This window comes from Crocodylus siamensis, chromosome 8 (assembly GCF_052110815.1).
Source record: "Crocodylus siamensis isolate JL-2025a chromosome 8, ASM5211081v1, whole genome shotgun sequence".
In the NCBI taxonomy this organism is placed as follows: domain Eukaryota; kingdom Metazoa; phylum Chordata; order Crocodylia; family Crocodylidae; genus Crocodylus; species Crocodylus siamensis.
This window is the reverse complement of record NC_143402.1, coordinates 4392510-4420041: the sequence shown is the minus strand read 5'-3', so window position 1 is coordinate 4420041 and position 27532 is coordinate 4392510. Positions and strand designations below refer to the sequence as shown.

The 27532-nt window shown below is 46.3% G+C and overlaps 1 protein-coding gene across 5 annotated transcripts in view; it reads left to right on the top strand.

The window, feature by feature from the left end:
* Window positions 1–26964, top strand: part of FGF13 (fibroblast growth factor 13) — a 334864-nt gene extending 307900 nt beyond the window's left edge. For all 5 annotated transcript variants that reach the window (XM_090060585.1, XM_090060587.1, XM_090060583.1 and 2 more), the window contains 2 exons: window positions 24181–24379; window positions 25551–26964. In XM_090060585.1, the coding sequence (XP_089916711.1) occupies window positions 24181–24379; window positions 25551–25687 (336 nt within the window). In that variant the 3' untranslated portion in view covers window positions 25688–26964. The remainder of the gene's footprint in view (window positions 1–24180; window positions 24380–25550) is intronic.
* Window positions 26965–27532: the final 568 nt, after the last annotated feature.

Sequence of the window (27532 nt, the reverse complement as noted above, 5' to 3'; positions counted from 1 at the left end):
ATATTCAGATGACATCTAGTGTTTTACATTTCCACAAAGGAGCACAGGCATTGATTTTTAATCCTCACAGTTGTCCTTATCGTCACTGTAGGACATTGCCTTCAGTGGCTGTCTGAGTGACTGCAACTCCCCAAAGTGTCTCCCTGAAAAATCAGACCCTGATTAAGTGACTTCTCCAAGGCTTTCCAGTGCAACAGTGGCAGGGCTGACGGTTTTGACAGTTCACCCTGTTTCCGACCAAGCAGAGGTTTGGAAACCTTGAACATTTTGGCAAGGCAGGGACATACATGCTCCATCCCACAAGGGCAGGGGCGGACTGCAATCACTGTTCCTGGCTGCTGCTGCCAGGCACAGGAAGGAAGAGCCAAAGACGCCGTGCCACGCACCTCTGCTCGCCGTCATCTCCTGCCAGCACCCAGGCAGCCTGGAAGGAAGGTGGAGACAGTCTGACTCGGTTGCAGAAATGGGGGTAAATGCTTTCTCCCTGTTTTTAAAAACTGCTATTTGGTTCTCTAATTCAGCAGATTCTTCACCATCAATCATCTGGTAGAAATGAGTGAGATAAATAATTTAGCTCCTTTCTGTTAGCTTCCATCTGCTCCTTTTCCCCTGGAAAAGGAGGAGATGCAGGAGGGATGAACAGAGGAGAGAGAGGATGGGGAGATAGGAAGGCATGGTGGGAAGGGGTCAAAGACGGAGACTGGGGAAGACAGCAGCCAGGGGGTGAAGGGCATCATAGGAAGATGCGAGTCCAAATGGAAGAGGCGACAGGGGCAGGAAATGGGTGGGAGAATAAGAGCAAAATAGGATGGAGAAAGCTGATGTGGACAGGGCAAGAAAGGTTTTCTCTGCAAGCGCACAGTCCTGTTCAAGACCTGGGATTGAACCCAGGATTCCCGAGTCTTTGCTGTATAGCTCACACCTGTGAAACCCAACCAGCAAAGTGCGTGTCCACATCCCATGTCCACATCCCGCTCTAACTGGCCAGTCCACATACAGGATAACAACCTTCTACTACTAGCAGTGACTTCCTTCACTCAAGTCATAAATGGCTGTGCCAGGAATCTCAAGTTCCCTGCCCTGCTGAGGAATGAGGTGTTTTTTTTTTTAATGTAATGCAATTAAATGTATGGGTAATTTATGCTGGATACTATAGTGGATAATGCATTGTACTGTGGGTACAATGTGTAATACATTGTAATACAATTGTAATACACTGTACTGTGGGTTATATGACTGAGATGGAAAAGGCCACTTAAATTTGATGATCCAGTTCCTGGTTCAGAAGCCCCGTAGGTCACTTTGCAAATCTTCCGTCTATGCCTGTCTTCTGCATAATACTTGATGAACCTATATGTGAGCGCTGCTTTTTAAGTACAGGACTTTGTTACCCGCATGCTGTAAGATGCTTTCCAACCCCCCACAACTTCCAGTAAGAGCAGCTGTCAAGCCCGTGACCTTCCAATGGATATAAATGAGGCATAAAAGGATCTGAAAGAAATCATTGGGTGGGGTGAGAGTTGCTGAATAAGGGAAGGGCAAAAAGGAAATCATACTCTAGTGACAACGGGGTGTTTTAACTTCGCTTGCACCATGAATAGTTCAGGGAGCTGGTCTCTCCTAGCTGTCTGGTTAAGCTCTTAGAGAATGCAAATTTTTAGCAGCAGCTGTAGGAGCTTGATGGGAAAAGAACAAAGTAGGAATTTATAATGTGCGTATAATTGTAAAGAGAGGGATTTTTTAGCGCAGAAGATCAGTGGTGGAGCAGAATAACAATCATCTTAAAGGGTGACTCTTTAGAATTAGTTGTTATTTTGTTCGAGTCCTTTGAAATCGTTTCCATACTATATAATTATCTTAAATTTTAAGTGCTTCCTGGAGTGATAATGTGTGCATTTTGGTATTCTTATGTAAATGCTTTAACAGTTTCCAGTGTTGAATTGGAAACGTCATTCAAAAACAGGTAATGGCTTTGCAAAGTCTAGCTGAAAAATTAATCATGTATTTTTCCCCCCACCCTCCCTACATAATTTTATAGTTTATATTCTGTGATTCTGTGGCTCTGGCAGAAGAAATCTTTAACCACTAAACATTCAGTGATGGCCAACGTTTCAGCCAAGGAGCTTTGCGGTCACAAAGCTGGGTCAGGGCCTACCAAGAAGAGAATAGCCACTGTGCTTTCAATTTGATCACAGACCACCCTGGCAAAGCCAGCGATGGAGAAGTATAAAAAGACACAGTTGTAATGAAAGTTTAGGGATGCCTCATGATAAGATGGTCCTTTCTGTGTGATCTCGTTCAACCGACCAGGTGCTGAGTGGACGGTCTCGCAGAAGGATCGAAGGCCTGTTGGCATAAAGGGGTGAAAGCCTCGGTTTCAAGAGGCCTGGGTTTAACCCTCTCTGATTTCCTGTGGGAACATGAGCCTGTCCCTTATCCCAGGTCATTTGGTGTATTTAGGTACCCAGCTGCCACTGATTTCAATGAAGATTTGGTGCCCAAATAGGAGTGAGGCACCTAAAATGTGCATCAGGGTTTCGGGTTTCAGTTGCAAGCACAGATGCTACGGAGTGGCCCGTAGCACCTCACTTATCTGGAGCCAGAGGACAGTGCATGGGGCTCTGAATTGGGGCCCTCTGGTAGTGACCCTATGGGTCCGTCCATCTGCAGGGAGCTGCCAGGTGGCTGTGCCAGATGTAACCAGGGCCCCTGTGGAAAGGCTTGAGAAGCTCCCTGGCTGGGAGGTGCTTTGGAGAGAAGGGAGTCAGGGTTGTCATGGGGGTCTGAGGAAACAGGCCCCACTCGCTCCCACTCTGCATGCCTTGGAGAAGTCCTGAGCAGCGCTGGACACAGGTCCCAATGCCACTCAGACTCTCCTACCAGGGAGCCTGAGAGCAGAGATGTGGTACATGCGTTGGACCCCTGAAATCTTTTATGTGGCTTAATTCTCGGGTTGAGGTGTGCGCAGAACAAAAAAGAAGTGGGCAGGGTTAGGGTTATTTCCCACAGCAGCAGTCCTGATTTCAGCAGAGAAGCAGTACAGACATAGCCCCAATCTCTCCTTTCCTGTTTTTCCCCTATAAAACACCACGTTGGTCTCCCTTATCCCTTAACAGTTGAAGCTCGGTCTGGGGATGTACTGTGGATTAGGAGGATGGGGCTGCCAAGTGCTGTAATAAAAAGAGCATGTCTTAAAAGTGTTGTGGACATGGGATCAGATTCTGTACTAATTTATTTCTGAGTTACCATTTGTATATCCGCCCACAGGAATACTCCACAGCTATCTCCATTTTATCTGGCCACGCAGGCAATTGCGGCTAAAGCCCGCAAGCCAGTGTCACTGAAATCTGGGTAAGGATTAGGTATTTGATGTGAAATACAGAGTTTAACCAGATCTGGATATTGTTGTGCTGAAACCTGGGGTTGTATTTATATTGCGTCTACATGTGGATTAATGCAGTTTCATTAATGCGCATTAAATTTAGTGCCTAGTACCTGTGAGGTACTAGGAAAATGTGCATTAGCCTGTCTTAATGTGCATAACTAAAGAGCACACTTTTTAAGTGATGCTTAATGCGCGCTAGCCTATTTTAAGGTGCATTAAGTAAATAGCACCATTTTTAAAGTGATGCTTTAATGTGCATTAAGATAAGCTAATGCACATTAAAGCACACGTGTAGATGTGCCCAGAGCAGATTCAGTAAGAATCCTTACCTTGGTTCTAAAGGCTAGGTTCTCCAGCCCCTAAAATGCCTCACCTGAGCTGAAAAGCGTAGCAATAGCTAATTTAAAAAGTGTTATTTCTGAGGAATGTTTGCTGATTTAAAAAGTGGTATTTCTGCAAGGAACATTTTACAGCAGAAATGCAAGAAGTCAGTGTTGACTCCAATGCAGGATAATGTCTTATTAACAATAAAAGGTGCCTGTTTACATTGAAGCACTAGAAATGGGGAAGGTTTTAACTGAATCAAAAAAGACCAGGTGTTTTGTTCTACGTATTGCGAAGGTATGGTAAATAAAAAGCAACGTTTAAAAGTCATTGTGTCTCACAAAAGGTGAGGTTGAGATTTTCACTACAGATCTGTGGGATTTAGTCTCCTATCTTCTGTTAGTTTCAGTGGGAGCTCTTAGTCCAAATTTCTTAGACAGTGTTGAAAATAACCTAAATTCTTCACACATGTGGTCTTTTAATAATTCATTTCTCATCCTTGAAGTACTCGTTCAAGCAAAATTTGGATTGACTTCAATGGGACTTTTGCCCAAATAAGAATTCAAGGATTGAGGGCCCTTCAGCTGAAGGGAAGACCATCGATATTGCAAAGCATAAGAGCATAGCCCAGAGGTTTCTGCGAGTTGATCATTTTTTTCCAGGTGTCTCCAGATTTTAGCTGCTGGACTGAATGTTAGAGGGAGCTGAGTCCCAACTCTGCCAAACCCCCACAGGCTTGGATGGGAACAGAATCAGGCCACTGTTTAATAGTTTTCAGTTTCCTTGGGACATCAGTTGTAACAGAACCTAACTCCCCTCATCAGGGAGATCTGGTGCCCTGTGGGGACCTTATGCGGAGCTGTGCTTCACAGGGGCCTGGTACATCCCAGCATGGGGAGGAATATCTGACTAAGGTGCCAGCAGCCTGCTGCTCTCTGCTAGGTGTCGGCCTTCAGAAGTCTCTTAATTCATTTGAAAGCCTAGTATGTGCGAACACTGACACAACACTCTAAAAACAATTTTAAACTTATAAACCTATTTAATTTACTCAAAATTAAACCCTGTGATGTGTACATGCGCCCTCTGTGTTTCTGCTATGTAGTAGGCACTGTATTTTGGGGAGGGATTTGCCTTTTTGGCAGTCACTTCTGTTGTCATTCAGCTTGATTGTTCACCTTGTGTCTGTCTGTCTTCTCACCCACCTTGTTTCCTTCCCGGATGCGCTTCACTCTGCCTCTATGTCCCTTCCCTTCCCTTGTCTCTCTGCTTCTCCCCTCCTTTGGGTGTAAGAGGGTGCAGTTTCCACCAGGAGACTGCTCCTGCTCTGCTGATGGTCAGCGTTCTCCTGCCCTCCTAAAGTTGAGTGCACGGCAGCAGTTGCTCCTCTTGCTTTGTGCATGCATTTCCAGAGTTTGCTCTCCTAGAATGTCTCCCAGGGCACAGAGACAGATTCATGAAATCTGAGCTCCATTCAGCCATTAAGTTCGTGGCAAAGCTCTTCCAGTAAACCCTAAGCTCTCCCATATGCCTTTTAACATCCTTTGGGTACCTTTAGCTTCCTTTTGGGGGACAGATGGATTCTCTCATCACCTTCCTTCACAGACCCAATGGAAATGAAAGCATTGGGAGCACGTTGCAAGTACACCTAGGCTCTTTCTTTTCAAACAATGAGTCGTTAGTTCTTCAGACAACCTTTGCCACGGCCCTTCTGCTTGGGTTTCCAGTAAGTTGGTTGCCTCCGCAGCTGAAAAAGGTGGGTTAAAAAGAATAATAATTAAAAGATCCTTAGCAAAGTGAGACTCGTGCTGTCTCAGAGTCCTAGAACTCTCTTTCGGTTGCAGGTGAATTTAAACCCCACTAAGATGCTATTACTCAGTGGCATTGTGAAGAATTAGAAAGCTTTAAAATAATACAGACTCTATCTGTCTGAGCAAAATCACTTCCCGTGACTGGCTCACTGCCAGTTCTGAGCGTTTGCTTTCAGGAAGCACATCAAACATTTTAAAGCTCTATGGCGGGGGAAGGGACTTTTTAAAAAAAGGGGGGGGAATAAGAAATCGTGAAAATCTGTCAGCGAACCTTTGCTTGTTTTCAGTTAAGAAACTCTATCACAGGCTTATTTCCACAGGAAAGATGGAGAAGCCAGACAGGGACTTGGGAACCAGAGGCTGAGCTTTCACCTCTGGCATGGACTTTCTGTCTTACTCTGAGGCAGACGCATGGGGCCAGATTCTCCAAGGTATTTAGGCGCCGGCATGCAGAAAGCAAGACGTATTGGTCCAGAAAGAGGCAACAAGAGGAAGCCTGAATCTGCCTTGTAGTGGTTTTAGCAGTGTCTGGCAAGGGTGCTCTTAGGTTCTGGTCCCGGCTCTACGGCCTGTTTTGGATTTAACCTGATGACTAAAATATAACAAAGAGGTTTTGGAGCTCAAACTGGACCCTCGCGCCAATCTTCCAGGGAAGTGTGTGGCTTGGATTTGCTGTTGCAGTTGTCCAATGGCCTGACTTGCGTCCTTGCCACTGAGACCATATTTTAAAGTCTTTTTGTGGGGTAACGGCATTGTAAAACGTCCGCATTGTATTTGTTGAACGAGGAGTCCGCGAGCTCATCCTCAGTCCGCTCAGTCGCTGGGTAGTTTTGCTTAGCGGGCTGAGCAAGTCAGGCACGCCCAGAGAAATATGTTAGGGGTGAGCATCACGATCTAAGGGAACAACTCTTCAGGAAGGCACCTCAAGGGAGGACAAGGACTGATGGGCACAAACTAAGAGAGGGAAAATTTAGGCTGGACATAAGAAAAAACTTTTTTCCCATAAGGGCGATCCAAATCTGGTGCACACTCCCCGCGGAGGTGGTGCAGTCGCCGTCCTTGGAGGTGTTCAAGATGAGGCTGGACAAGCACCTTGTTGAGCTTGTTTGAGCCCAATAACTTCCTGCCCGTGGCAGGGGACTGGACTTGATGATGTCGCAGGTGCCTTCTGGTCCTTCAGTTTTGTGATCTTATGAAAACAGCTTAATTTCATTTTGTTTCCTTTCCTCCTCCCGGGGCTTTCGGCAACCAGCTGTTACCGCCTAGCTCAACAACGAACATTCAGGGTTTAGACCAAGAATTGATCTGAAGCTGATTAAATCCCCGAGGAAGCAAATAGATGGCTTTCAAGAACCACACTCAACTTGCAGACTCTTAATTGCCATGCAAATAAACTGACCACACCTAGCAAGCCAGAAGCTGTTTGCTCTCACTGTACTTAAAAGGAGCCTAGGCTTTCTCATAAGACCTCCAATTTACTTTGCAAATCAAGGTGCTTGCATTGTTCAGCTTTAATGAAACTCAGGAATAAAGAACACCCCAGTCTACCTCCCTTCTAGGATCTTCCCTCCTTGGTGGGGAATTCCTTGTTTATTCCACAGCTAATAGCATATTTTCTTACATATATGTTGCACTTCCCCCCCCCCCAAAAAAACAAAAAAAAACAAAACAGCTGCTGGAAGTTAGGTTGCACACGATAAACAAGGAAATACGGTAACAGCGGTTTTTTTGCTGCTTTCGCTTCTCCTGGAGAAAAGTGAAAATAGCTTTGCCCTGGATCCTCATGGAGCAGAACAAGGAGGAGGCTCAACTCCCTCGATGCTGCTTCTCAGTTACTTACCGAGGAAAGAAAAATCTTTTTTTTTTTTCCCTGCCTCTCATTTCACCTCTTTTAAATCAAGGGTGTGTATCTTATTCCAAGGGTGTACTGTAGACCTACAAGGCATCAGAGTAGTGTCCATAAGCAAAGGGTCAAGAGGCAGCGGTGTACTTTTGGAGTGAGCTGCCACATTTTCAAAATAAAAAAATTAGAGGGGGAAATGGGGCATTTGTAGCCTGGACATAGGGCAGCCTTCACGTGGCAAGCAATCAGCAACTGTGCTGGCAGTGCTGAGCGTGGTGCACAGCTTCTGTAGCAGCCCGGTTCATGGGTGTTGGAGATGCTACACAAGTGTAATAGAGATTGGCAGTGGCTTATAATATGGTCCATACCCTGTGATTTGTGGCAGCGGTTGCACCAGGAGCTGGTTTTGGTCCCTGTAGTCGAAGACGTTGTCCTCATCTGCCCTGGCTTGCTCTGACCTGGTTCAGTGGTGACTGTATCAAATCCAAGAGGTTTTTCTGAGTGCATCAGCAGCAAAGTGCTTGTTGGGGACATAAGATAGCATTTTGCTTGTTATGTAGGATTGGAGGAGCCTAGTACCGGTGTTCCTACTCCAGTGTACATCAAGCTATTAAATAAGGCCAGCCGGCCAGATAAAGAGGCTCCACCAGGCACATCTGGCCTACAGGCTACATGTTTGATACCCCTGCTTTAGAGAACCAGTGGGGCAGAGGACTTTCAAAGAGCATTTTGAGAAGATAGCTTGGACCTGCATTAATACCCTGTCATGAACAAGATGGAAAAGCTCGCAAACCATCCATACTTGATATTCAGGAATAAATAGCTCCTGGCAGATTCCTGCTTGCTTTGGAAACATCTTACCTACCATTCAGTGGACCCAAATGTAGGATAATGTCTTATTAACAGTAAAAGGTGCCTGTTTACATTGAAGCACTGGAAATGGGGAAGGTTTTAACTGAATCAAAAAAGACCAGGTGTTTTGTTCTGCGTATTGCGAAGGTATGGTAAATAAAAAGCAACGTTTAAAAGTCATTATGTCTCACAAAAGGTGAGGTTGAGATTTTCACTACAGATCTGTGGGATTTAGTCTCCTGTCTTTTTAGTTTCAGTGGGAGATCTTAGTCCAAATGCCAGTCTGGCAAAGACAGCTCTAACTAAATCCCTTTTGCCTCTGTGAAATATGGATAGTAATGTTGTGGGGTGGGGGGAGTTGTCTATGGTTACTAATAAACTATTGGGGTGATTTCAAATGAGGCATTTGCTGTCTGAAGTGAAGAGTTGTCGAAGATATTTCTTTTCAGGTTGCATGCACACCAAGTGTCTAATCCAAATGCTGAAGTCATTGAGTGTGTGTGCTTTAATCTGGTTTTGGATCAGGGCCTAAAAGAGCAGCGGCCTTAATCTAGCCAAACACTGACGTTCCTGTTTAATTTTCACTCCAGTGGGATAATTCTCATGCTTAAAATTAAGCACAGGTCTAAGTGGATTGTTGGATTAAGGCCTAAATGAAAATGCTAATAGCTGTTTACTGCGTTTTAATATAAAATGGTCGGCCTGTTGGTTTGTGACATTCGATATTCAGCGTGACGGCATACGCGTTTCCCAAGCTATACCGGCTGCCGAATAAGTGAGGCTCCTCTAAGAGAATCGTTCAAGCCCATGCAACACGGAAGAAGTGTTTTGGCAAGGACGCCGCAACCATTTTAGCGCGCTGCTAACTGCACGAGAGAAATGAGAGCAGACAAGACAAATGCCTTTGCTGAGAACTCTAACCTAAAAGGATGGTATTGAACGCTGAACTGTTGGATGAGCCATATTGCCATAAATATGCATCCACATTAATAAAATATACAGGCCAAATGGCAAGGCCATCCGTTCTTTTTTGGAACATGCTCTGCACTGACAGTGGAGCGGGGAGCTAATGTGGCATTATTTCTTCTCCTTCAGCTCGCGCTGTTATTTATCTTCCATTTGCAGCCTCTCTCAGTCAGCGAGTAAAGGCAATTGCTAGTGCCCAGAAAAAAAAAAGCTCTCCCTGAGCAGCATTTGTTCCTAATCTCCTTCTGGAGCTTCTGTCTTTCATCTTTAAAAACGTATCATTATTAACTCTGCATTGCTTTGTGGCATGTAGAGTGCTCAGCTGAGAGCTGATGAGCCCGATGCAATATGTGCATCAGCAACACCTAGTGACACAGGCCAGCCCCATAGTGGGCAATCTGAATAGACAAGATATAGGGGTGGGAAGAAAAAAAGGAGGCAGGCAGCAAGCCTGGGAAGTAAACACCAAGGGGAGATTTCTGAAGCAGTTTGCCAACATGTTTTTGCAGTATAGCCATGATTCAACCCAGGTCTCAGGCCAGTTCCTTACCCTGCCAAAACCAGCCTGCCTTATCTTTTCTGCGCACTCGGAGGCCAGGGCAGAGTTGCTGTTCTGACTGGCTCATCATCCGGTAACCCTTCTCACGGATGCAAAAACAGGGCAATGGTTTTAATGCTGGAAGGTTCGGCGGTTAGGATTTTTAGCTGCGTTGCATTGCGAAAGCGTAAAGGGTCGCGTGTCTCCCGATGCACATACCTAGCGCTGAATGCAAACGCTGATGTTTTCTAAACGTGCGTTTAACCTAGCAGCCGTAGGAGACAATTCTGCCAAGCTGGAGCCGAGCGCCGTAGTCTACGCTATCGGAATCGGTCCTGGTGCTTTGAGAGCGGCTGTGCAGAGGTGGCGGGAGACAGCGCCTCTGAGCGGCGGGGGAGTTGCCAGTGAAATAGTTAAAAGGAGCCCCCCCACGTTAACAAAGCTAAATCTCAGGCTCACTCCTCGGAGTTGTTAGTGGATGGAATAATTGAAGCAGACATCCTAGGCTTGCCTGAGCCGCTCTCCGACTGTAAATCTACCGGCCTGATTGCCGGCGGTGTGGGGAAGGCGAGGGACGCGTGTTCCTGACAGCGGCGGTAGGAGCTCCAGCTCCGATCTGACACATGGTGCACTGAAAATTTACTTCTGAGTGGGTGGATTTTTTTTCCCCCCTCTCCACTGCTGTAACTGCAGAAAGGTGCTGTATTTTGCTGATGTTTTAAACACGGTATCTGAAAATTCGCTGCATGCATATACACATGCATGCACACACTCTCATGCATGCATACACATACAAAAAAACACATACATGTGCACACAGACGTGTACACGCACAGTGCATTTTACAGCCACAAGCTGCGTTGCTGCTAGACTTGGGGGGCTAAAGTCTGTGTGTTCAGCCAAAGAAACCCAGCGTGGGAGGTGCTTTCAGTGGTATGCAGGTAGTTTAGTTGCAACTCTTCCTGCCCTCCTGGGCTCCTACCCTTATGCAGCACCACACCAGATCCCAGCTGCTATGTTATCCTGTAAGCCCATTGCTAGCCAGCATTAGAAAAGACTGCTAGAGGGTATGCCACGGACAGGGCCTTGCACTAAAAGGACTCAGGCAAGGGATGTGAAAAGATCATCCGGACCCCAGCTCCCAAGTCATGCTCTGGACAGAGACTGGCTAAGTCATCTTGTTCTCAAAGCAGATTAAACCTGCTCCAGGCCGTGCAAACAGCAACTGTGCCGGTTTTCCATGGTGGTACCAATCCAGCAGTAATTGTAGAGACGACTATGGGGACAGGAGTGCTTTTCCTTTTCTTCTGTTCAGTATTCATCCTGTTTCACAGACCTCCCCCTACCAGCAGCTTCTCTTTATGCCACAGTCGTCAGCTTGGTTTTGTTACAGTTCCCTGGGCCGCGGCGTTGAATCTGCCGTGCCTTTGAAGGTTCGTCTTTCAGCCTGGCCTGCGGAGGCTGTGGCAGGAGAAAGGGGGCATGCAAAGCCAACACGCGGAGGTGAGCTCACAGGCACTTAGAAGCAGCCGGCAAAGGGTACGCGGTCGCTGATTGAAAACAAGGCACCTGCTGCGGACACCGAACCTCAGCCCTGCTATGAGCAATAACCGGTTCGGTACGAGTACTGTTTAAAACCGCCAGATACAAAGGCATGCAAAGGGAAGGCTGAGCTAGCACCGAGCACCACACTAAAAGACGCTGCTATGGCACGAGGACTCGTCGGGGCCAGATAGCGCGCTCCCGTGCTAGTTTTAGACCTACACGATGCTGCCGACTCCAGGGGAGTTGCTCCTGATTTACACCAGCTTCAAGTCAAAGCAGGGACTGAGGGGCTGTCCCTCACTGACTTAGGCATGCTTCTTTCTTCAGGGAAGTGTGGAAGCAGGGCAATCTCTATACACTGCAGACAAAGTTTGTGCAAGGGCAGGGTGTCTATCTGGAATAAAAGAAAAGCCTGGTGGAGGGGGGATTTGGGCACCGGCAGCCCTGTCTCAAAATCAGTCCCATCCCCAGGAGGAAAGCAGGGCAGGTGAAATGAGAGGACAGCTGCTCTGTCCCATGAGCCAGCACACCGCCCCATCCTCTCCTGGCTGTGGCACCCCACAGAGGGGGGAAAGGTAAAGCCTGGGGGTCTCCAGAGCATGCGTTCCCCTTGCAGGTACATGGTGCAAGGCATGGGGGGTCTCTCTCGATGTGTGGCACGGATCATAGGGGACTGAAGGCATGGGGGGTCCCTCTCAGTGTGTGACACAGATCATAGGAGACCGCAGCACTCCCAGACTGGCCGGCCAGCTTTGAATGTGCCCTGCTTGCAACCCATGGGTCTGGGGCAGACGTTGCATAAACTGGTTTGAGCCAAATCGGTTCAGTCTGATACTACCTTCAACCAGGTTGAGCTCAAACCAGTTCCAGCCATTTTCAAATGGGCTTGATGTGCACTGAACTGCTGTTCTGTCACAGGTTTAAACCAGGTTCTGATCCCTTAAACCGGTTGATGTGTAATGTCTGTCCCCAGCCATGGGGACACAGCCGAGCGGTTGCTGCCCCGCAGCAAACCTTCCCCAGGTGAGACTGGGATATTATTGAAAGGACTAGTGGCTCATAGGTAGGACGAGATGTGGAGCATGTCTAGACTCTTCAGCTGGTAGCCAGAGCCCATCCACAACCCCGCACACGGACCGGGCATTACCCAGAAAGGGAAAGAGAATAACAGGGGAGCGTGGCTCCTCTGCTCTTGTATTGACTTGCCTGAGTCGCATCTCCTCCCGGGCTCCTGGTGCAGCCGGGCAGCTCCACGCAGCAGCCAGTGTTGGCCCACACCATCCCGGCCTCGGCGGAGCCTGGCACGTGTCTGCGCCTTGCAGAACGCTTTCCGTTGCTGCACGGGGGAGCAATGGACTTGGCAGCTTTTCCGCAAAGGAGCAGCTGTAGATCTAAATTTAAAGGGAAAACAATGCTAAAGGAAGGACAGAAAGAAAGGAAGCCGGAGGGAGGTTGCAGGGAGTATTTCTCGACATGCCTCCCAGCCCACGCGCTGCCCTGCCAGACGGTAACAATGACAATTTCCACTACACGTTTCCCTCCCCAACATAAATTGCAGATGAATTGAGAACTCGGCATGAGACGAGATGCTAAGCTCACTCGAGCCATTTCACATGAACAAAGCTGCGTTTGGTTTGCCAGCGTAGTGCTGTAGCCTCTCGAAAAAGACAGGTGGAAAAGGGCGCTTAATTGACCATGAAAGACCAAATGTACCCATACCTAGTGGCCTGTTCAGCCAGGGTGGTGAAGACACCCCAGTTACGGTTGACATGCATTTAACTAGGAGCAGACTTTGGTCATATGTTTGAACTTGACCGTTTCAACTAATTTGCCTTCCCCAGTTTTAATGGAAGATCGGAAGTGCTGCAAAAAAAGTTGTGGGACAAGAGATTCTGAAGTTGCTTATAACACAATTGTAACTCCTGGTAGGAGATAGATGGATAGCTAGATAGATAGGGCTCCTACCATAGATAGATAGGTAGGTCTCCTACTATAGATAGATGGATAGCTGCATGCATGGATACATGCATGCATGCAGTAATGTTCACATTATAAAGTGAGTTGTTCAGCATTCTCTGGGCTTTCCATTCCAGATCCAAAAAGAGTCAATAATTTACCTTTGAATTTCTTCTCCTTCCCTTCAGTGTAAATCTCTTGGATGTGGGACAATGAAGTGACACTTCAGCAGATCAGAAACCCCATAAAGATTGCACTATATTCATTAGAGACACAGCTTAATACATATACACTTTTTTAATGAATGCATGGCCTTGTGGTGAAATAGCCAAAGAAAGAGTGGTTATTTATCAGTATGTGTCAACAGCAAAAACAAAGAGGGAGAATGAATGACACTGAACATATGATAACTGCATTCCAAACCAACCGGCGGTATTTCTGCTCCTTAAATGTTATCTTTGGCTCGACAGGATGTTGAAAAAAACAGTGAAAGGTAAGGAAAATGATCAGAGCTATCAAGAACCTTTTTCAAGGAAAGATTTCAAAAACAGATTAGGGCTCCTTAGTTTAGACAGGACATGAATAAGAAGAGAGGCAGACAACAGTCTCTCGTGAGACAGAAAAGAAAGGAGCACATGTTGAAATTAAGAAGGCAGCAAAGTAACCTTGGAGAAAAGGGAATACTGTTTTTTCCCATGAAAAAAAAATCCCCTGTAGAGCTCGTTGTCCCAAGAACTGGGCAGTCTGAGAGATCCCGATCAGATTGGGGTGAGCGGGAGATCTGCTACTTCAGAGAAGTTGAGATTTCACCCTACCGCGGGCTCAGTGTCGATAAGAGATGAGAGAAGCCCAGATCACAGGTCCGTCTGGCCCCATCCTGCCTCTCACAAAGGCATGGGGTGGGTGCTGGGTGGATCTTATCTATGCATGGCCTGTCCAGACCGATCTATCCCCTGCCCTCTTCTATTAAAGTTTCCAACATTCAGAGGCCTAAAGAGTCCTAATTTGGAGATCGTAGCCCTGCGATCATGTTAATGTCCACTGCTGGAGCTATCCTACGTGATCCTTTTTGGAGCCTGACTGAACTGTCGGCCTCTACAGCATCCAGCAGCAGTGAATTGCACAGGTTAACAGGAATATCTATAGTTACATATGCTAAACATTACTTAAGATATAAACCCCTTCCGATCCTTTGCCAAGCATGTATCATTCTGCAAATACTTTTTTCCCCTTTATCGCACCTAGTCTATATTTCCTTTGGTCACTGTTATACCACCCCTTTCCGCTGCATCCTTTGGACCACCTTAAAGAATAATGCTTCTTTTTTTATTGTTTACACAAGTCAAATGACTCCAGAACTGCAGGCATTAGTTGATTAATGAATCTCCCCTGTGCTTTACAAAACAGGCAGAGCTTTAGAAACGAGATTCTTCCTTTCATCTTACAAGGATATTAGATTTTTCACTCGAATTTTGAAATAAGACTGGAAACCTTGATGCCCTTAAGCCACCGAAATCGAAAAGGATGGACGTGAGTGCAAGGGAGCGCGTTACAATATTTATAAAGGGCTTGATAATTCAGGAAGTTGTAAAGTCTTCTCACTCTGTCTCATCCAAGAAATGTAGGGCTGCACATTTTAATTGTACTGCTTCCAGATCACTAACATTGGAAGAGGAGAAAAGGGGGCAACCCAAACGTCCTCCCTTTCCTGTTTATGCTGGGTAAAGTATATCGATGGTGACTTTGCCGGCTGGATTAGGAAAGGGACTGAGGTGTAACAGCCAGGAGACGGTCTCTCTGGTATGCTGCAGAACTGTGAATTGCATTGAAAACCTCCTTGCAACAGGATTAATCTCCTCTGCAGTAATCAAAGGAGCATTCTTTTCCACAGGTATTGCATGCTATTTTGACAGGTATTACGTGCTATTTCCATAGTTACTACATGCTAGTTCAATTGCCAGTCGGGGATTGCACTGGCGGATCAACATGCTTGGAGGTGACACGTCAGCAAAGACAGTGGGACGAGGATAATGTGATCCTACATCCTTCTTATCACAGATAAAATCTCACAGTCTTTTTTTTTTTACAAGCCAAATCTTGTGACACTCTTTAGAATGGAATATACCCATTTCACAGGTGTGGGTTGAAGTGCCGTGTCCAAATTTTCACAAGAAAATCAACAGAAAGACTAGCAAGAGAAGAAAAGCACAGGAGTCTGGTTGCTCTGCAGATCTCTTTTTGACTAAGATGTTTTCAGATTCAGGTCAGCCTTTGATTTTTCTTTTTTTTAATTTGATTTCTTTTTCTTTTGTGTGTATATATTCGATTTGATATATGAAGGCGTATTGATAGGGAAATAATTACAATGGCCTTCAAACTCCCTCTCTCTCATTCCTTCCCCAAAACTTAAATCTCACTTCTGGAGCACAAGTATTTAGTTAGCTACCCTGAGACCATTTTTCTCCTTCCCCCAACTTTTTTCATATGCTGTTTGAATGGATTTATAACGATTAGGTTTATTGCATCCTTTGCAGTTTCCTGCATATCCCAGTATTACCAGAATCTTATTATGCAAATAAAAGACCGTCTCTGCTCTGATTGAGCTAGAAACGACTTTGCTAAGGATCCCTGCCAAAATTGCTTCCATGCTGAACTCTGGTTGGTTATGAATTAGCAAGTATATGAAATAGTCCAGGTTGTTGCACATCTCTGGTTCACTATTCCTAACCTGTTCTTTTTGGTGTGTGGCTCTCAGCACAGCATTATGTTTCTCCCTATTTTTAATGACCAACTGACACTAGATACCACTGGCATTGTCTCATAATAGATAGCCTGCAACATTTTGGTTGCCTCCCAATGCCACCTTTTCAGTCACAGTCTCTCAGGGTACATACCTATGGCAACTGAGAGGTGGCAAGAATGAAACTCATACCCAGAGTCTCAGGCAGGCTTGTGGACCCCAAGCCGAAGCATGTGCTACCCCAGCTAGAATTGCTAGCGGTACCTAAACTTGCTAAATTAAAGCTACTTCACATACGTCTACACATTTTGCCATCAAAGGTCCTCATAGTAAGTTAGACATCTCCCAACTCTGTCCCAAAACAAGGACACGCAGGACTGCATGCTGTATTTTAAGCACGGGACTCTGCTCAGAATAGGCCTAACCTCCGACTCCTATGGAAGTCACAGTGGGCACGTCTACACGGTATGCTAGAAATGCAGTGGACTAATTCTACTGCGCATTAGTGCATCACAGTGCAAGCCAGGCTAATACACAGTAGAATTAGTCTGCTGCGCTTTAGTGTCACCTAAAAGACGTGCACTGGCTCTACTGGTTTTAGAAACAGCACAGTGGTTTTTTTTGAAGGGGAAAATTTGCTGCAGTTCGGCACTCAGTACTGTAACACTAGCTGGATTTCCGAATGGGAGCCCCAAACTGCAATGATTTACTCACGTACTTTATGTGCTGGGAGCAGCACCCACAGAAATTATAGGCTTGTGCACAGAAGGTAAATTTAAGCAAAGCTCACAAGCCTCTGCAGGACCGGACCCGAGCTCTGAGAAGGGCCGAACGTTGTCAGCATCCAAACCAAATTCGTTCAAAGAGGGTGGCGCATCCATTGATTGTGCACACGGAGCTGCATTGGCTCCACATTGCATTGCATTGGCTCTTCGCGCTGGCTTTTCACACTTATGATCCAGGCACGGTGATTTTTGATGACTTGGAAGCTCAAGTCTTCACATCTTGTGCTTTTGCTATCGCCGCGCACAATGGGGTGGTGATCCGAAGCCTACATTCTGCAACTCCACATGCCAGGATGACTTAAAAAAAAATCAGTCTCAGGTAATGAAAGGCAGATCTGTTGGCACAGAAAAAAAAAATCACTAAACTGGAGCTTTGAAGGGGTTCCTTCAAAAAGACACGGTTACAGAATGGAATCCAGTCTCTGGCAGTGGTCGGAAAAAGAACTGGGAAAGAAACTACACAGATCAAAAGTCTGGCTTTTTCTTTAAAAAAAAAAAAAAAAAGGAAGGGGGGAGAGATAAAGGATGAATCTCGGAAGGATGCTAAGACATTGTCCATTGCCTGCAACTCTGCACCCAGCATTTCAAGCTACCGTCAACTCTCTGAAGGGCGGTTCGAAAGAGGATGGAGTGACACTGGTCTCAGTGATGGCAGATGACAGGACAAGGAGCAATGGGCTCAAGTTGCAGCAAGGAAAGGTCAGGTTGGATATCAGGAAAAACTTTCTCACTTGGAAGGTAGTAAAGCACTGGAACAGGTGACCCAGAGAGGTGGTGCAGTCTTCATCCTTGGAGGTTTCTAAGACCCAGGTAGACAAAGCCTTGGCTGGGATGATCTAGTTGGGAAGGGTCCTGCTTTGAGCAGGGGATGGGACTAGCTGACCTCCTGAGGGCCCTTCTCACCCTCATTTTCTGTGATTCTATACCTTTTCTTTAATTAAGACATTTTTCTGGTTTGGGGTGCTGCTGTTAGGTCCTTCCAAAGCCAGTTTCTGGCCAGTCTTACCATATGCTCCAAGGACTACCGTGCAGTCACAGGCCATATTTCATGTACAGGTGCCAATCTTGCATTCATTAAATTATGATGGATTCATCTTCTATATTCCAATTTATCTGGTGGACACCTGTGTTGATGGTGCTCACAGAAAAGTACCCATGTGCTAAGGTTAGCTGTAAGCTAAATACCCATGACACGTAGTGTTGTGCTTTGCCTGCTAGCCCACTGCAAGGATCAGGATGGTTCCTCCAGGTCTGGTTAAGGACTGGTTGAGGGGCTGCCAGCTCGGGTGATGCTAGGGTTAGAAACAAGAAAAACAGGGAGTTCCAGCATTGAATTGGCTTTCACCCATGATAGATCCTGAATTACTGGGCCCTTGCTGTTGCATCATTCTGTCTAAAGAAAAGATCATTATGTTTCTGTAGTTAATTGAGTATGATCTTTTCACACCCTTGATGATGTGGTTAGTTAGCTGCTTGGAAAATGTGGTCCTGACAACGTTATGCTAGTGCCATCTTTCCATCATATCTTCATATCCAAATTCCTCTTTATTTTCCAGGTAGCTAATGCAGATGTAGTTCTTTTCATTCAAGAACATCTCTGCATTTGTGCTGATTAGAGATCAAACCCAAGTAGATGTTCTTGACACTTCATCTTCTTGCTTACTTAAGCCTGGCTGCGTTGCAACTGTGATAGATCACTCCAATTTGCTTAAAGCTATTTTTGCTTTTTGGTTGCAGGGTGGTGGGGAACAGCTCCAGAATAATTTTGCATGTGTGGCTTGCGTGTCATGGCCAGAATTTTTAGGGCAACCAGAGGATTTGCTCAAATCCACAAATAGCCTTTTCCTGTCATTCAGTGCTACCGTGAATACACAGTGCACTGCCTCTAAGAATGCTAATATGATCATTCAGTTGTAGGCTTCAGCCCAGAAAAGCGAAATGGAGTCTCGGTAATATCATCTAGTGTCGTGCTTATTGAAACCTGTTACACGAGGCTTAAAATCTGCAATAGGATTACTCACCTGAACAGGGGGCGTGAACATTGGCGTCTATCAGGAGGCCTCCAGGGCTCTAACCACAAGGACAGCTGACTTAATATAGGTCATGTGAGGTGGAGATGGGCTTATCATTTCCTACCGCAGTCTGTGCAGCCCACGACGTGTTTAATCTGGAGTAAAAATGGAGCGGCCAGATGGGCCCAAATGCTACGTCACCTCTGCATGCAGACATGACACTTAGACAGCTACATAACTGCAGGTTGGGCACTTTGGCTGCTTGTATTTTAGAGATGGGGAGGAGGAGAAGAACTAATTTAGCACAACTAGCCAAAGGAAGAACTAGCTTCCAGCTTCCCTTTTCTTCAGGCAGTGGAGATTTGAACCTCTTTTTTTCTGTTTCTTAGCCCAGTGCTCTATCTATCACGTTGTCTCCAGCCCTCTTTTTGACGCTGATCCAATGGGCAGCCGGGATGGGAACGCACGGTTTGCCAGTAGTCATGTTAATTAGCTGAAGTGCGGTCACATCTCTTACATATGCACCAAGAGAACTGCAGGGCCTGGCTTCTAGTCCCTCCTGGCTTTTTCTGCATTTACTAGTCATGGCATAAAATGGGCAGATATAGCTCTGGCATAACTTCTGTCTAGCTCAGTTCATACACTCCCTCAGGTTTGTTCTTCTCTTCTTAGTCACACGTATCTTTTTTCCTAGTGTCCGTGGCTCCGGCTTCAAGAGAAGGGGCTGGAGAGTGGTTGGACCATAGCACGGGAGTTAGACCACTCATGGTGGTCATGATGGAGCTTGAAAAAAAAGGTTTGAATCTCTTCCAGGGAGCACTACTATTAGTATCCTGGGCTACTAAGCAGATGCATAGCCATTTTTTCCCAGTGAACAGTTACTGGTTGCATTGCGGGGGGCTCTCACTAAAGTTTTGTGTAAAAAGATATACATGCATCTAAATCTTCCCTGGAGCCTGAGTACATCCTAGGCAGGCTCTGCTATGAAGCATAGGGCAAGCCTGGCTACATGCTGCACAGATGCCACAAATGAGAAATTGGATTTAACCTGTAATGTATAGCCAGGCAATGGTGTGAGTTACTCCACCCTGGGCTGAAGCTACACCTCAGAATAGCTGAGAATAAGTTTACGCCTGTGTACCAGCAGCATGTCCAGGCTCCTAAACCAGTGCAAATTACCCCACACCATCTAGAGGCTAGGCAGTGTGTGAGCTTGGGCGAGCTGGCTGTCTCCACTCCTTCCTCTTGTGTAAAACCTGGGCTAAACACTGCCATACTCGCATGCCAGGTGCCCACAGCCTTGCTGCACGTGGTCTGCTTCTGTCACCTCGGCTCTAACTGTGTCCCTTCTCCGTGCTGCTGCTGTACATCTGGTCCAGAGACGGGCCTGGAGGACAGACCTTATGAGGAAAGGCTAAGGGACCTGGGCTTGTTCAACCTGGGCAAGAGAAGACTGAGGGGGGACTTGGTGGCTATCTATAAGTATGTAAGGGGTGAATATTGAGAGCTGGCAGAAAAAACATGTTCACTAGGGCATGCCAAGGGAGGACAAGGAGCAATGGCCATAAACTGTTAAGAGGATGATTCCAGGTTGGATGTAGGAAAGAACTGCTTTATGGTAAGGGGGGCTGGGATCTGGACTAGATGTCCCGAGGAGGCGGTGCAGTGCCCAACCTTGGGAGTCGCTATTTGAGCTCAGCAGTATTCCTGCCCACAGCAAGGGGTTGGACTCGCTCTCTCGAGGTCCCTTCCAGCCCGGCATTTCTATGATTTCTGTTACTCTATCTGTGGACATAAGAACATCTTTGGGTGGTGCAATGGACCTCTATGGCAGCCATCAGGGGAGGGGGACCCGTGCAGCTTGTCCCTGCTCTGGGCCCAAAACAGCCGGCTCCCTTTGCAGCCTTTAAATGCAGCTCTCTCCTGCGGTGTTTCTCTGGTTGCCGGTGACTGAAACCATCAAGGCAATACTCCCCCAAACCAGAGTGGGATGTGTGTGTGCGCACATGTGTGCACACATGCACACACTTTTCTTACTCTCTCTCTCCCTCCCTCCCTCCCCTCTCTCTCATTTTGTGTGTGTGTGTGTATCTATCTATCTATCCATATATGTATATGTGTGTGTGTGTATCTATCTATCTATATATATATATGGATAGATAGATACGCACACACATAAAATGAGGGAGGGAGAGAGAGAAAAATGTGTGCACGCACATGCACGCACACATATACACAGTCATGGACATTTCTTTTAAAGTGCACAGGCTGGTGCTATGTGGCATATGTGTGTGTGTGTGCACACGTGCACACACACACACACACACACACACACACACACACACACACACACACACACACACACACACACACTCTGCTTTGACTCATGAATAGTTTGCCCTTAGGAAGAGCCTGCCGCAGGAGAGCACATCCCATATGCCAGCCCTCCGTTGCAGTGTTTATTACCAGCTGGTGCTCTCCTAGTGGGATGGAAAGGGCTGCACAAGACGCCTTCCGTGGCTGCCTTGGCTCGCCGGGAGAAAGGCCGGCTCTGCTGTGTGACGCCCACCCCCGGTCCATTCCTGTGCGTGCTTTGGCCCACGGCACAGACCGTGTAGCCTGGCCACCTGGGCCTCCAACAGCTATTCAGTTCCCTGGCTACTGCTGCAGCGGCTAGTCTGGGCTGTCAAAAGCAGCAGAGGCATGGGCTTCGTATGCTCCGCTCACCCCTGTGCGGGGACTGCTTTGTGCTGAGACACTTGAGCTCTTGCTCTGAAATCCAGGAGGGAAAGCATCGGTGCCCCAACCCGCTCCGAGCCCAGACTTAAGCAAGGACTTCAGGCAGAGCGCTTAATGGGTTGACCATGCATTTCTTCACTCCAGTACAACTAAAAAAAAAGGTATCAGCTAAAATAACGTAGCACACATTATGCAGTAGCTAATGCACTGTCGGCTGAACTGTTAAGCACAGGCACAGCCAGCTATTCCTGGAGGAGGTCATGTTCGTAAAAGTGAAGGCTATGCTTATGTATGTCGTTGCAGTAGGCACCAGACCTGTGTCCCCCACTCCATTAATACTTTTCATTATTTTATTTTGTGTTATTTCTAATCACTGAGGGTGATTGCCCCACTATTATAGATCTCTTGCCCAGGGCAGCAGCAGTAAGACAGTCGGCACTGCTGGTACCATTCATAATAGAGGCTTTCCTCACCTCCTGGCCCCATCCTTGCGTGGGCTAAACAAGGAGGACGGATGCGTGCTATTCATCTGAGGGTAATGATAAACAGACAGGCTGCAGTCAGGAAACAGCTCGGCGTTACTGCTGCCACCGCTGAAATTGGGGCTTATTTCAAGGTTACGATGAAAGGAGGGGTGGGGGAGGGAACAGCTTGCAGGTACAGCTCAGGAGAGCTCCTCTTTTAATTGCACGTGCCGCCGTTCGTGTCCAGCATCGCCGCCGCGTTCGTTGTCTTTGCAGCTAGGGAAGAGGCAGGTAAAAAGAGCGTCGGGGATGAAGGCCATTGTCCCAGCGTTTCTGTTTCCACTCCTCTCCCCCTTTCCTCCTCCTGTTGCAGCAGGAGAGCAGCCAGCCTTTGACAGCAAGCGCTGGGTTAGGAAAGCCGGTGGCTCGGCGTGCGGGGAAGGCCCCTGCTCGCCCGAGTCGCTCCACGGGAGCGCTGCTCGCTCTGGAGTCACTCGGCTTTTTAAGGGGGAGACACATGATGTAAACGCTGCTGTGGTTTCGCTCCTGATCTGAATGCAGCCAGCCCTTGAGCTGCAAATTACTGTCCGTACGCCGTCATCAGCTGGGGGCGAGCTGTCGTTTGCGGCTTGACCGTTCTTAATTAGATGACAGACATTACATTTTCCTTATCGACAGAGCTAACTATGGACAGAGTAATTCGTGGGGGGTGTTTAGAAATCTTCTAAAATACAATGCCTCCCCTTTTCTGAGAGTGAAGTGAGTGATCAGTGAATTAAATAGTCACTGATTAACATGAAGGAAAAAGGAGGCGATTGTGTGCTATGTATCCTTTGCTGAAGCAGCTCCGAGTCAGAGCGGGGTTCGTATTCTTTTTTCATCTCCTAGGCGGAGACAGTAGGGCAAAAGCACTGTTAAAATACTGCCTCTTCCTCAGAAAGGATGATTTGAGGCACTGGCTCCAGCCATTTCAAGCTGATGACTCATTGAAGCACAACCTCTAGTTTCCTGTGATTATTTAAAAAAAGAAAAAAAAAAATCCCCCAAATTACTGTCACAATTTATTTCTTGCGATACTATAGACTTGACACCTCACTTCATGCACATGAATGACTCCCCTGCAGCCCCTGGCACTTCATGTACAAGGATGACAAGTGCAATTAAACCTAAGAGCTTTATGGAGAATAGGCTGGCATTTTACCATAGCCACGACTACCACAGAGCAACACTGCAGTCATGGGTCCTTTGTAAACCCCTCACTGTTACTCTGGAGGAAGTGTTTTTGTCAAATCTGGGGGTTTTTTTCTTTTTTTAACATGAAAAAGCTCACACTACATCCTACGAAACCTCCTAGAGCTCCATGGTGGGTACCCTCAAAAATGTGAGGGGCCTGGGTGCAATTCCTGGGACAACTGCACGTGCAATGGCTTAGCTGCCAAATTCAGAGCATCCTGAGGAGAAACCAGGGCTTGTGATTGCCTGCATTTCCCCAGGGATATCCTGCAACCCAAGCTACAGCCTCATATTTGGGCTTGTTTCTCTCCTTCCAGCCATGTCCGTCTTGCATTGCTTGCTACCTAATGTCAATAGGCTCAGCTCAGCCCAGCCCAGCCTATACCTTGGGGGTCCGGGAGCTCTGCCAGGAGAGGTGGGCTCGACCTACCTTCCCGCAGGCCCTGTTCCCCACTCCCTGGGCTCTAACCAGATCTTTCAGCCACGTTTTCAGACAGAAAAGGCTGCGAGGGCTGAACTCCCTGCTGTCGGTACACATCGGCAACCCTCGAGGATGGGGCCACTCTGGGTGTGGGCTCAGCCAGGGTAGCAGCATCCCTAGGCACAAACCGAAGCTGAGCAGTAGGTACTTATGCTGGCTGTGTGGTGCCGAGGGACTCCTGGCTCCCTACATGGGGTTAAGCAGGGACGGAGGCTGCCCAGCTTCTCTGCAAATACCCTGCTTTATCGAGCCAGCGATGGCCCACGGATCAAGAACTCTTCACTGAAAGCTTACTCATTGTTTCCCAAGATTTTGTTATCCTGCCTCGAGTGGCTCCCGGTGCCATTTCACAGGTTTCATACTCTTGTAAAGATTTCTAGGGCTACCATTCCCTAATTGGAGCCCCAAGGGTTGTCCGATATGTCCTTTAACTGTCGAGGATCGAGTGATCTTGCATGAACTGATGTGCGCGTGAGCACCACAGATACTGATGTGTGACTCTCTTACAGGAACATTTTACCCCCGAATGCAAGTTCAAAGAATCAGTATTTGAAAACTACTATGTGACATACTCTTCAATGATCTACAGACAGCAACAGTCTGGCAGGGGTTGGTACCTGGGTCTTAACAAAGAAGGCGAAATCATGAAAGGAAACCACGTGAAGAAAAACAAACCCGCCGCGCACTTTCTTCCCAAACCATTAAAAGGTAAAGATTTTTCCTTTTCCCTCAGCCTCCATGACCTAATATTTTATTGCACCAAAAATATTGAATTGCCACAAGTATCTATTTTAAGGGTTGAACCATTTGTATAAAGGGAATATTGCATCCCTTAACCAACCATTAACATTACCAGGTCTGGGGTGGAGTAGATTTGACTGCTTCTCTGCTGTGTGATTCGCTTTGTGCCTCCAGCTATATGTTAACTCTCGTGCCTATAGCTCCCAGTGCGGCAATTACATTTAATGAAGATTTCAGCTGCAAAGTCCTAACCGCTGGCCCACTAATGACCAGTAAATCTGTGAATTGCATTAATTGTTTTGTTTCGTGGAGCTTAGGAAGAGGGCTGATTTTGGCTTGTGTGCATTGGTTATCATTCTCTCTCTACTGCTGTTGAATACTATACACAATGTATGGGGGGAGACAGATGATGCTTTGCAGAGAAGCTAGGTTTACTTAAGTAACCTGCTAAGGTGAGTAACTTATTGGAAAACAGAGAGGATCTCTCCAAGAAGCATTACCAGATGGATGTATATGCCATTTCTACACCAACTTTGCAGCCTGTGTTTAGAACCAGGTTTTCACCCGTTGCACCCATTGGACCTCAAAAAACCAAGGTGCAATTAGTGCACCCATTGCACCTCAAAAAACCAAGGTACAATTAATGCACCCATTGCACCACAAAAAACCAAACCTGGTTGTGCATGTAAATGGGAGAAATAGGAAAGTTAAAGGTCCATGTTCTCATTTGCTTGTCTAGACCATTTGTGCAAATGGAGGACCAGGTCACCATAGATCAGCAGGTTCTCACTGAAGTCAGCAGGGCTCTGCTGATTTCCAGAAGCAGAGGGTCAAGGCCACCGAGTCTCTTGAACTTCAGTAGTTAAACAAGTATTTTAGCTGGTGCGCCAGTTGTTCCCATTCTAAAATGTTACTGTGTGAACCTTTGAAATTCTCTTTGCATAAGTCAGTCAAGTGTTGGCAAATGGAAAAAGAACGTCTTGAGCGCATGCATCCAGGTAATGAACACATTTCTGTTACAAAACCTGAGTTATTCATTACTTTCTAGATGCCATTTGGAGCTATAGACTTCCACACACCCTAGCACAAATTATACGTCAACTGTGCTGACGTGCTGCTTTCTCTTTCTGCTTTCCAGTGGCCATGTACAAAGAACCTTCTCTCCACGATCTCACAGAGTTTTCAAGATCTGGGAGCGGGACCCCGACAAAAAGCAGAAGTGTTTCAGGAGTGTTAAACGGGGGTAAATCCATGAGCCAGAACGAATCGACGTAGCCAGGTTCAGGCAAGCCAAGTGCTCTATCAAAGGAACCTTACCTCGGGATGCAGTTGAATTCTTACTAGCAGTCTTTCATCCAAAAGTTCAGTCGTCAGGACAAGCCACCGAACTTGCATAGATCACTTGTTTTATCAGCCATTAGATCTTCTGGTTGTCAAAGGATATATCCCAATAATGTAGAAGATGCTTGTGCATATCATGAGGCACTTGAATAGCCAGCAAAACATACCTGCGGAATAACTCTCGGAGGAGAATTGTCCAGCTCTCTCTTTCTCTCTCTCTCTTTCTCTCTCTCTATGCTTTGTGGAAAACTAAACAAAAAAATAAACATTTTGCAGCATTCACTGCTGATAAGAATTTGCTTTCCAACTAAGAAAAAAAAAAAAAGACCACTTTTGCTCTTCAAAGGAAATTTTAATGCTTATATGTTTTATAGGGGGCAAACAAAAATAATGTAAACACTGTTGTTTTCTTGGCTTACTGTTTTATATCTAAGGCTTGATAAAAATGTATCCTTTAATTTGGAATAGTGCAACTTTCTGCGTTCTGAACTCCAATGGGTCTTTAAAGCTGTATCTTTCAAAACATAATCAATTCAGGGTTGGAACTGAGAGTCGGTGTCTCAGCCTCAAGCTAACAGTGTTCTTGTGATTTTAAACACAACGAAATATAAAATTTTTATAGATTTGTAGTATTCTGGTCAAGTTCTTGTGCTGACCCCAGTCTGTAGGAATTGAATTGTTTTGTTAACCCGAGTCAGTGGAAGATAACACAAAGGGAGAAGATGATCCCCCAACATAGATTTCTCTTAATTCCATTTTGTGTGTCATGTTAAACTATTGTCGTGGCTTCTTTTCTAAAGACAGAAACTGTGGAATTAAGGTGACTTAATTTTTTTACGAGAAACGTCTTATTTGTAAAAGTCCTTCTTTCACTGTAATGGGCACGTGAATATTGTGTAGGAGGAAGCGTTAGGATCGGTTACCCCTAAACAACGTATACTTATACATGCTATTGGGAAGAAAAAAAAAAAACGTTTAAAAAATTTAGTTAGGTTTCCATTTAGGTCATCGTATCTGTTGCATGGGAGAAAGTTGGAATATGGGCCTAGAGTTGCATGACGTGTAAGATTTTGTGCGTTAATCATCGTTGGATTCTGTGCTCCAAAACTGACATCGTTCTGTGCAAGCAGGTTTCTGCCTTGTGCAAGAGTTGTTTATTATTTATTGTATACACACCCATGCACTGAATAAACTATTTATATTAAGATGTACTTTTTAAAAAAGTTTGCTGATTTATTATGTGATGGAGATCCTCAATTTTGCTGGGGGAGGAAGGGAGGGAGATGAGATGTGCACATGATGAGCATTATTACATCTTTTGTGTTGAATGTTAAGTATTTTTAAGTATCCTTTTATGCGAGGGGGTTTGCCTCTGTAAAGCCAAGCCTCGTCGAGTGCTTCCACTTGAGATGTTTTCTGGATCCATTCTTTTCTATCCAGCCGAAACTGCACACTAATTAGCGGTGCATCACCCCATAAGCTCCCCTGCTGGACTCTCCCAAGACGGCTGTGTTTGGGCCCCACCATGTAAGCCCCATATCCTTTTAGCTTCCCTGCATTGCAGAAGATTCTTGCTTCTCTGGCCCATTTCTTTGGTGCAGAGTATTTGCAAGCCCAAGTCTATTCAAATGCCACTGAGTCTAGAGAGGCCGCCCACCCAACACAGACATGGTTACAGTCTCACACAAATACTGCCCATTCCCAACAAGTGTCTCCCGCGAGAATTTAACTCCTTGAGGGCTGCTGATGTGCTACTCAAGATTAAAGCAAGACGTGTTA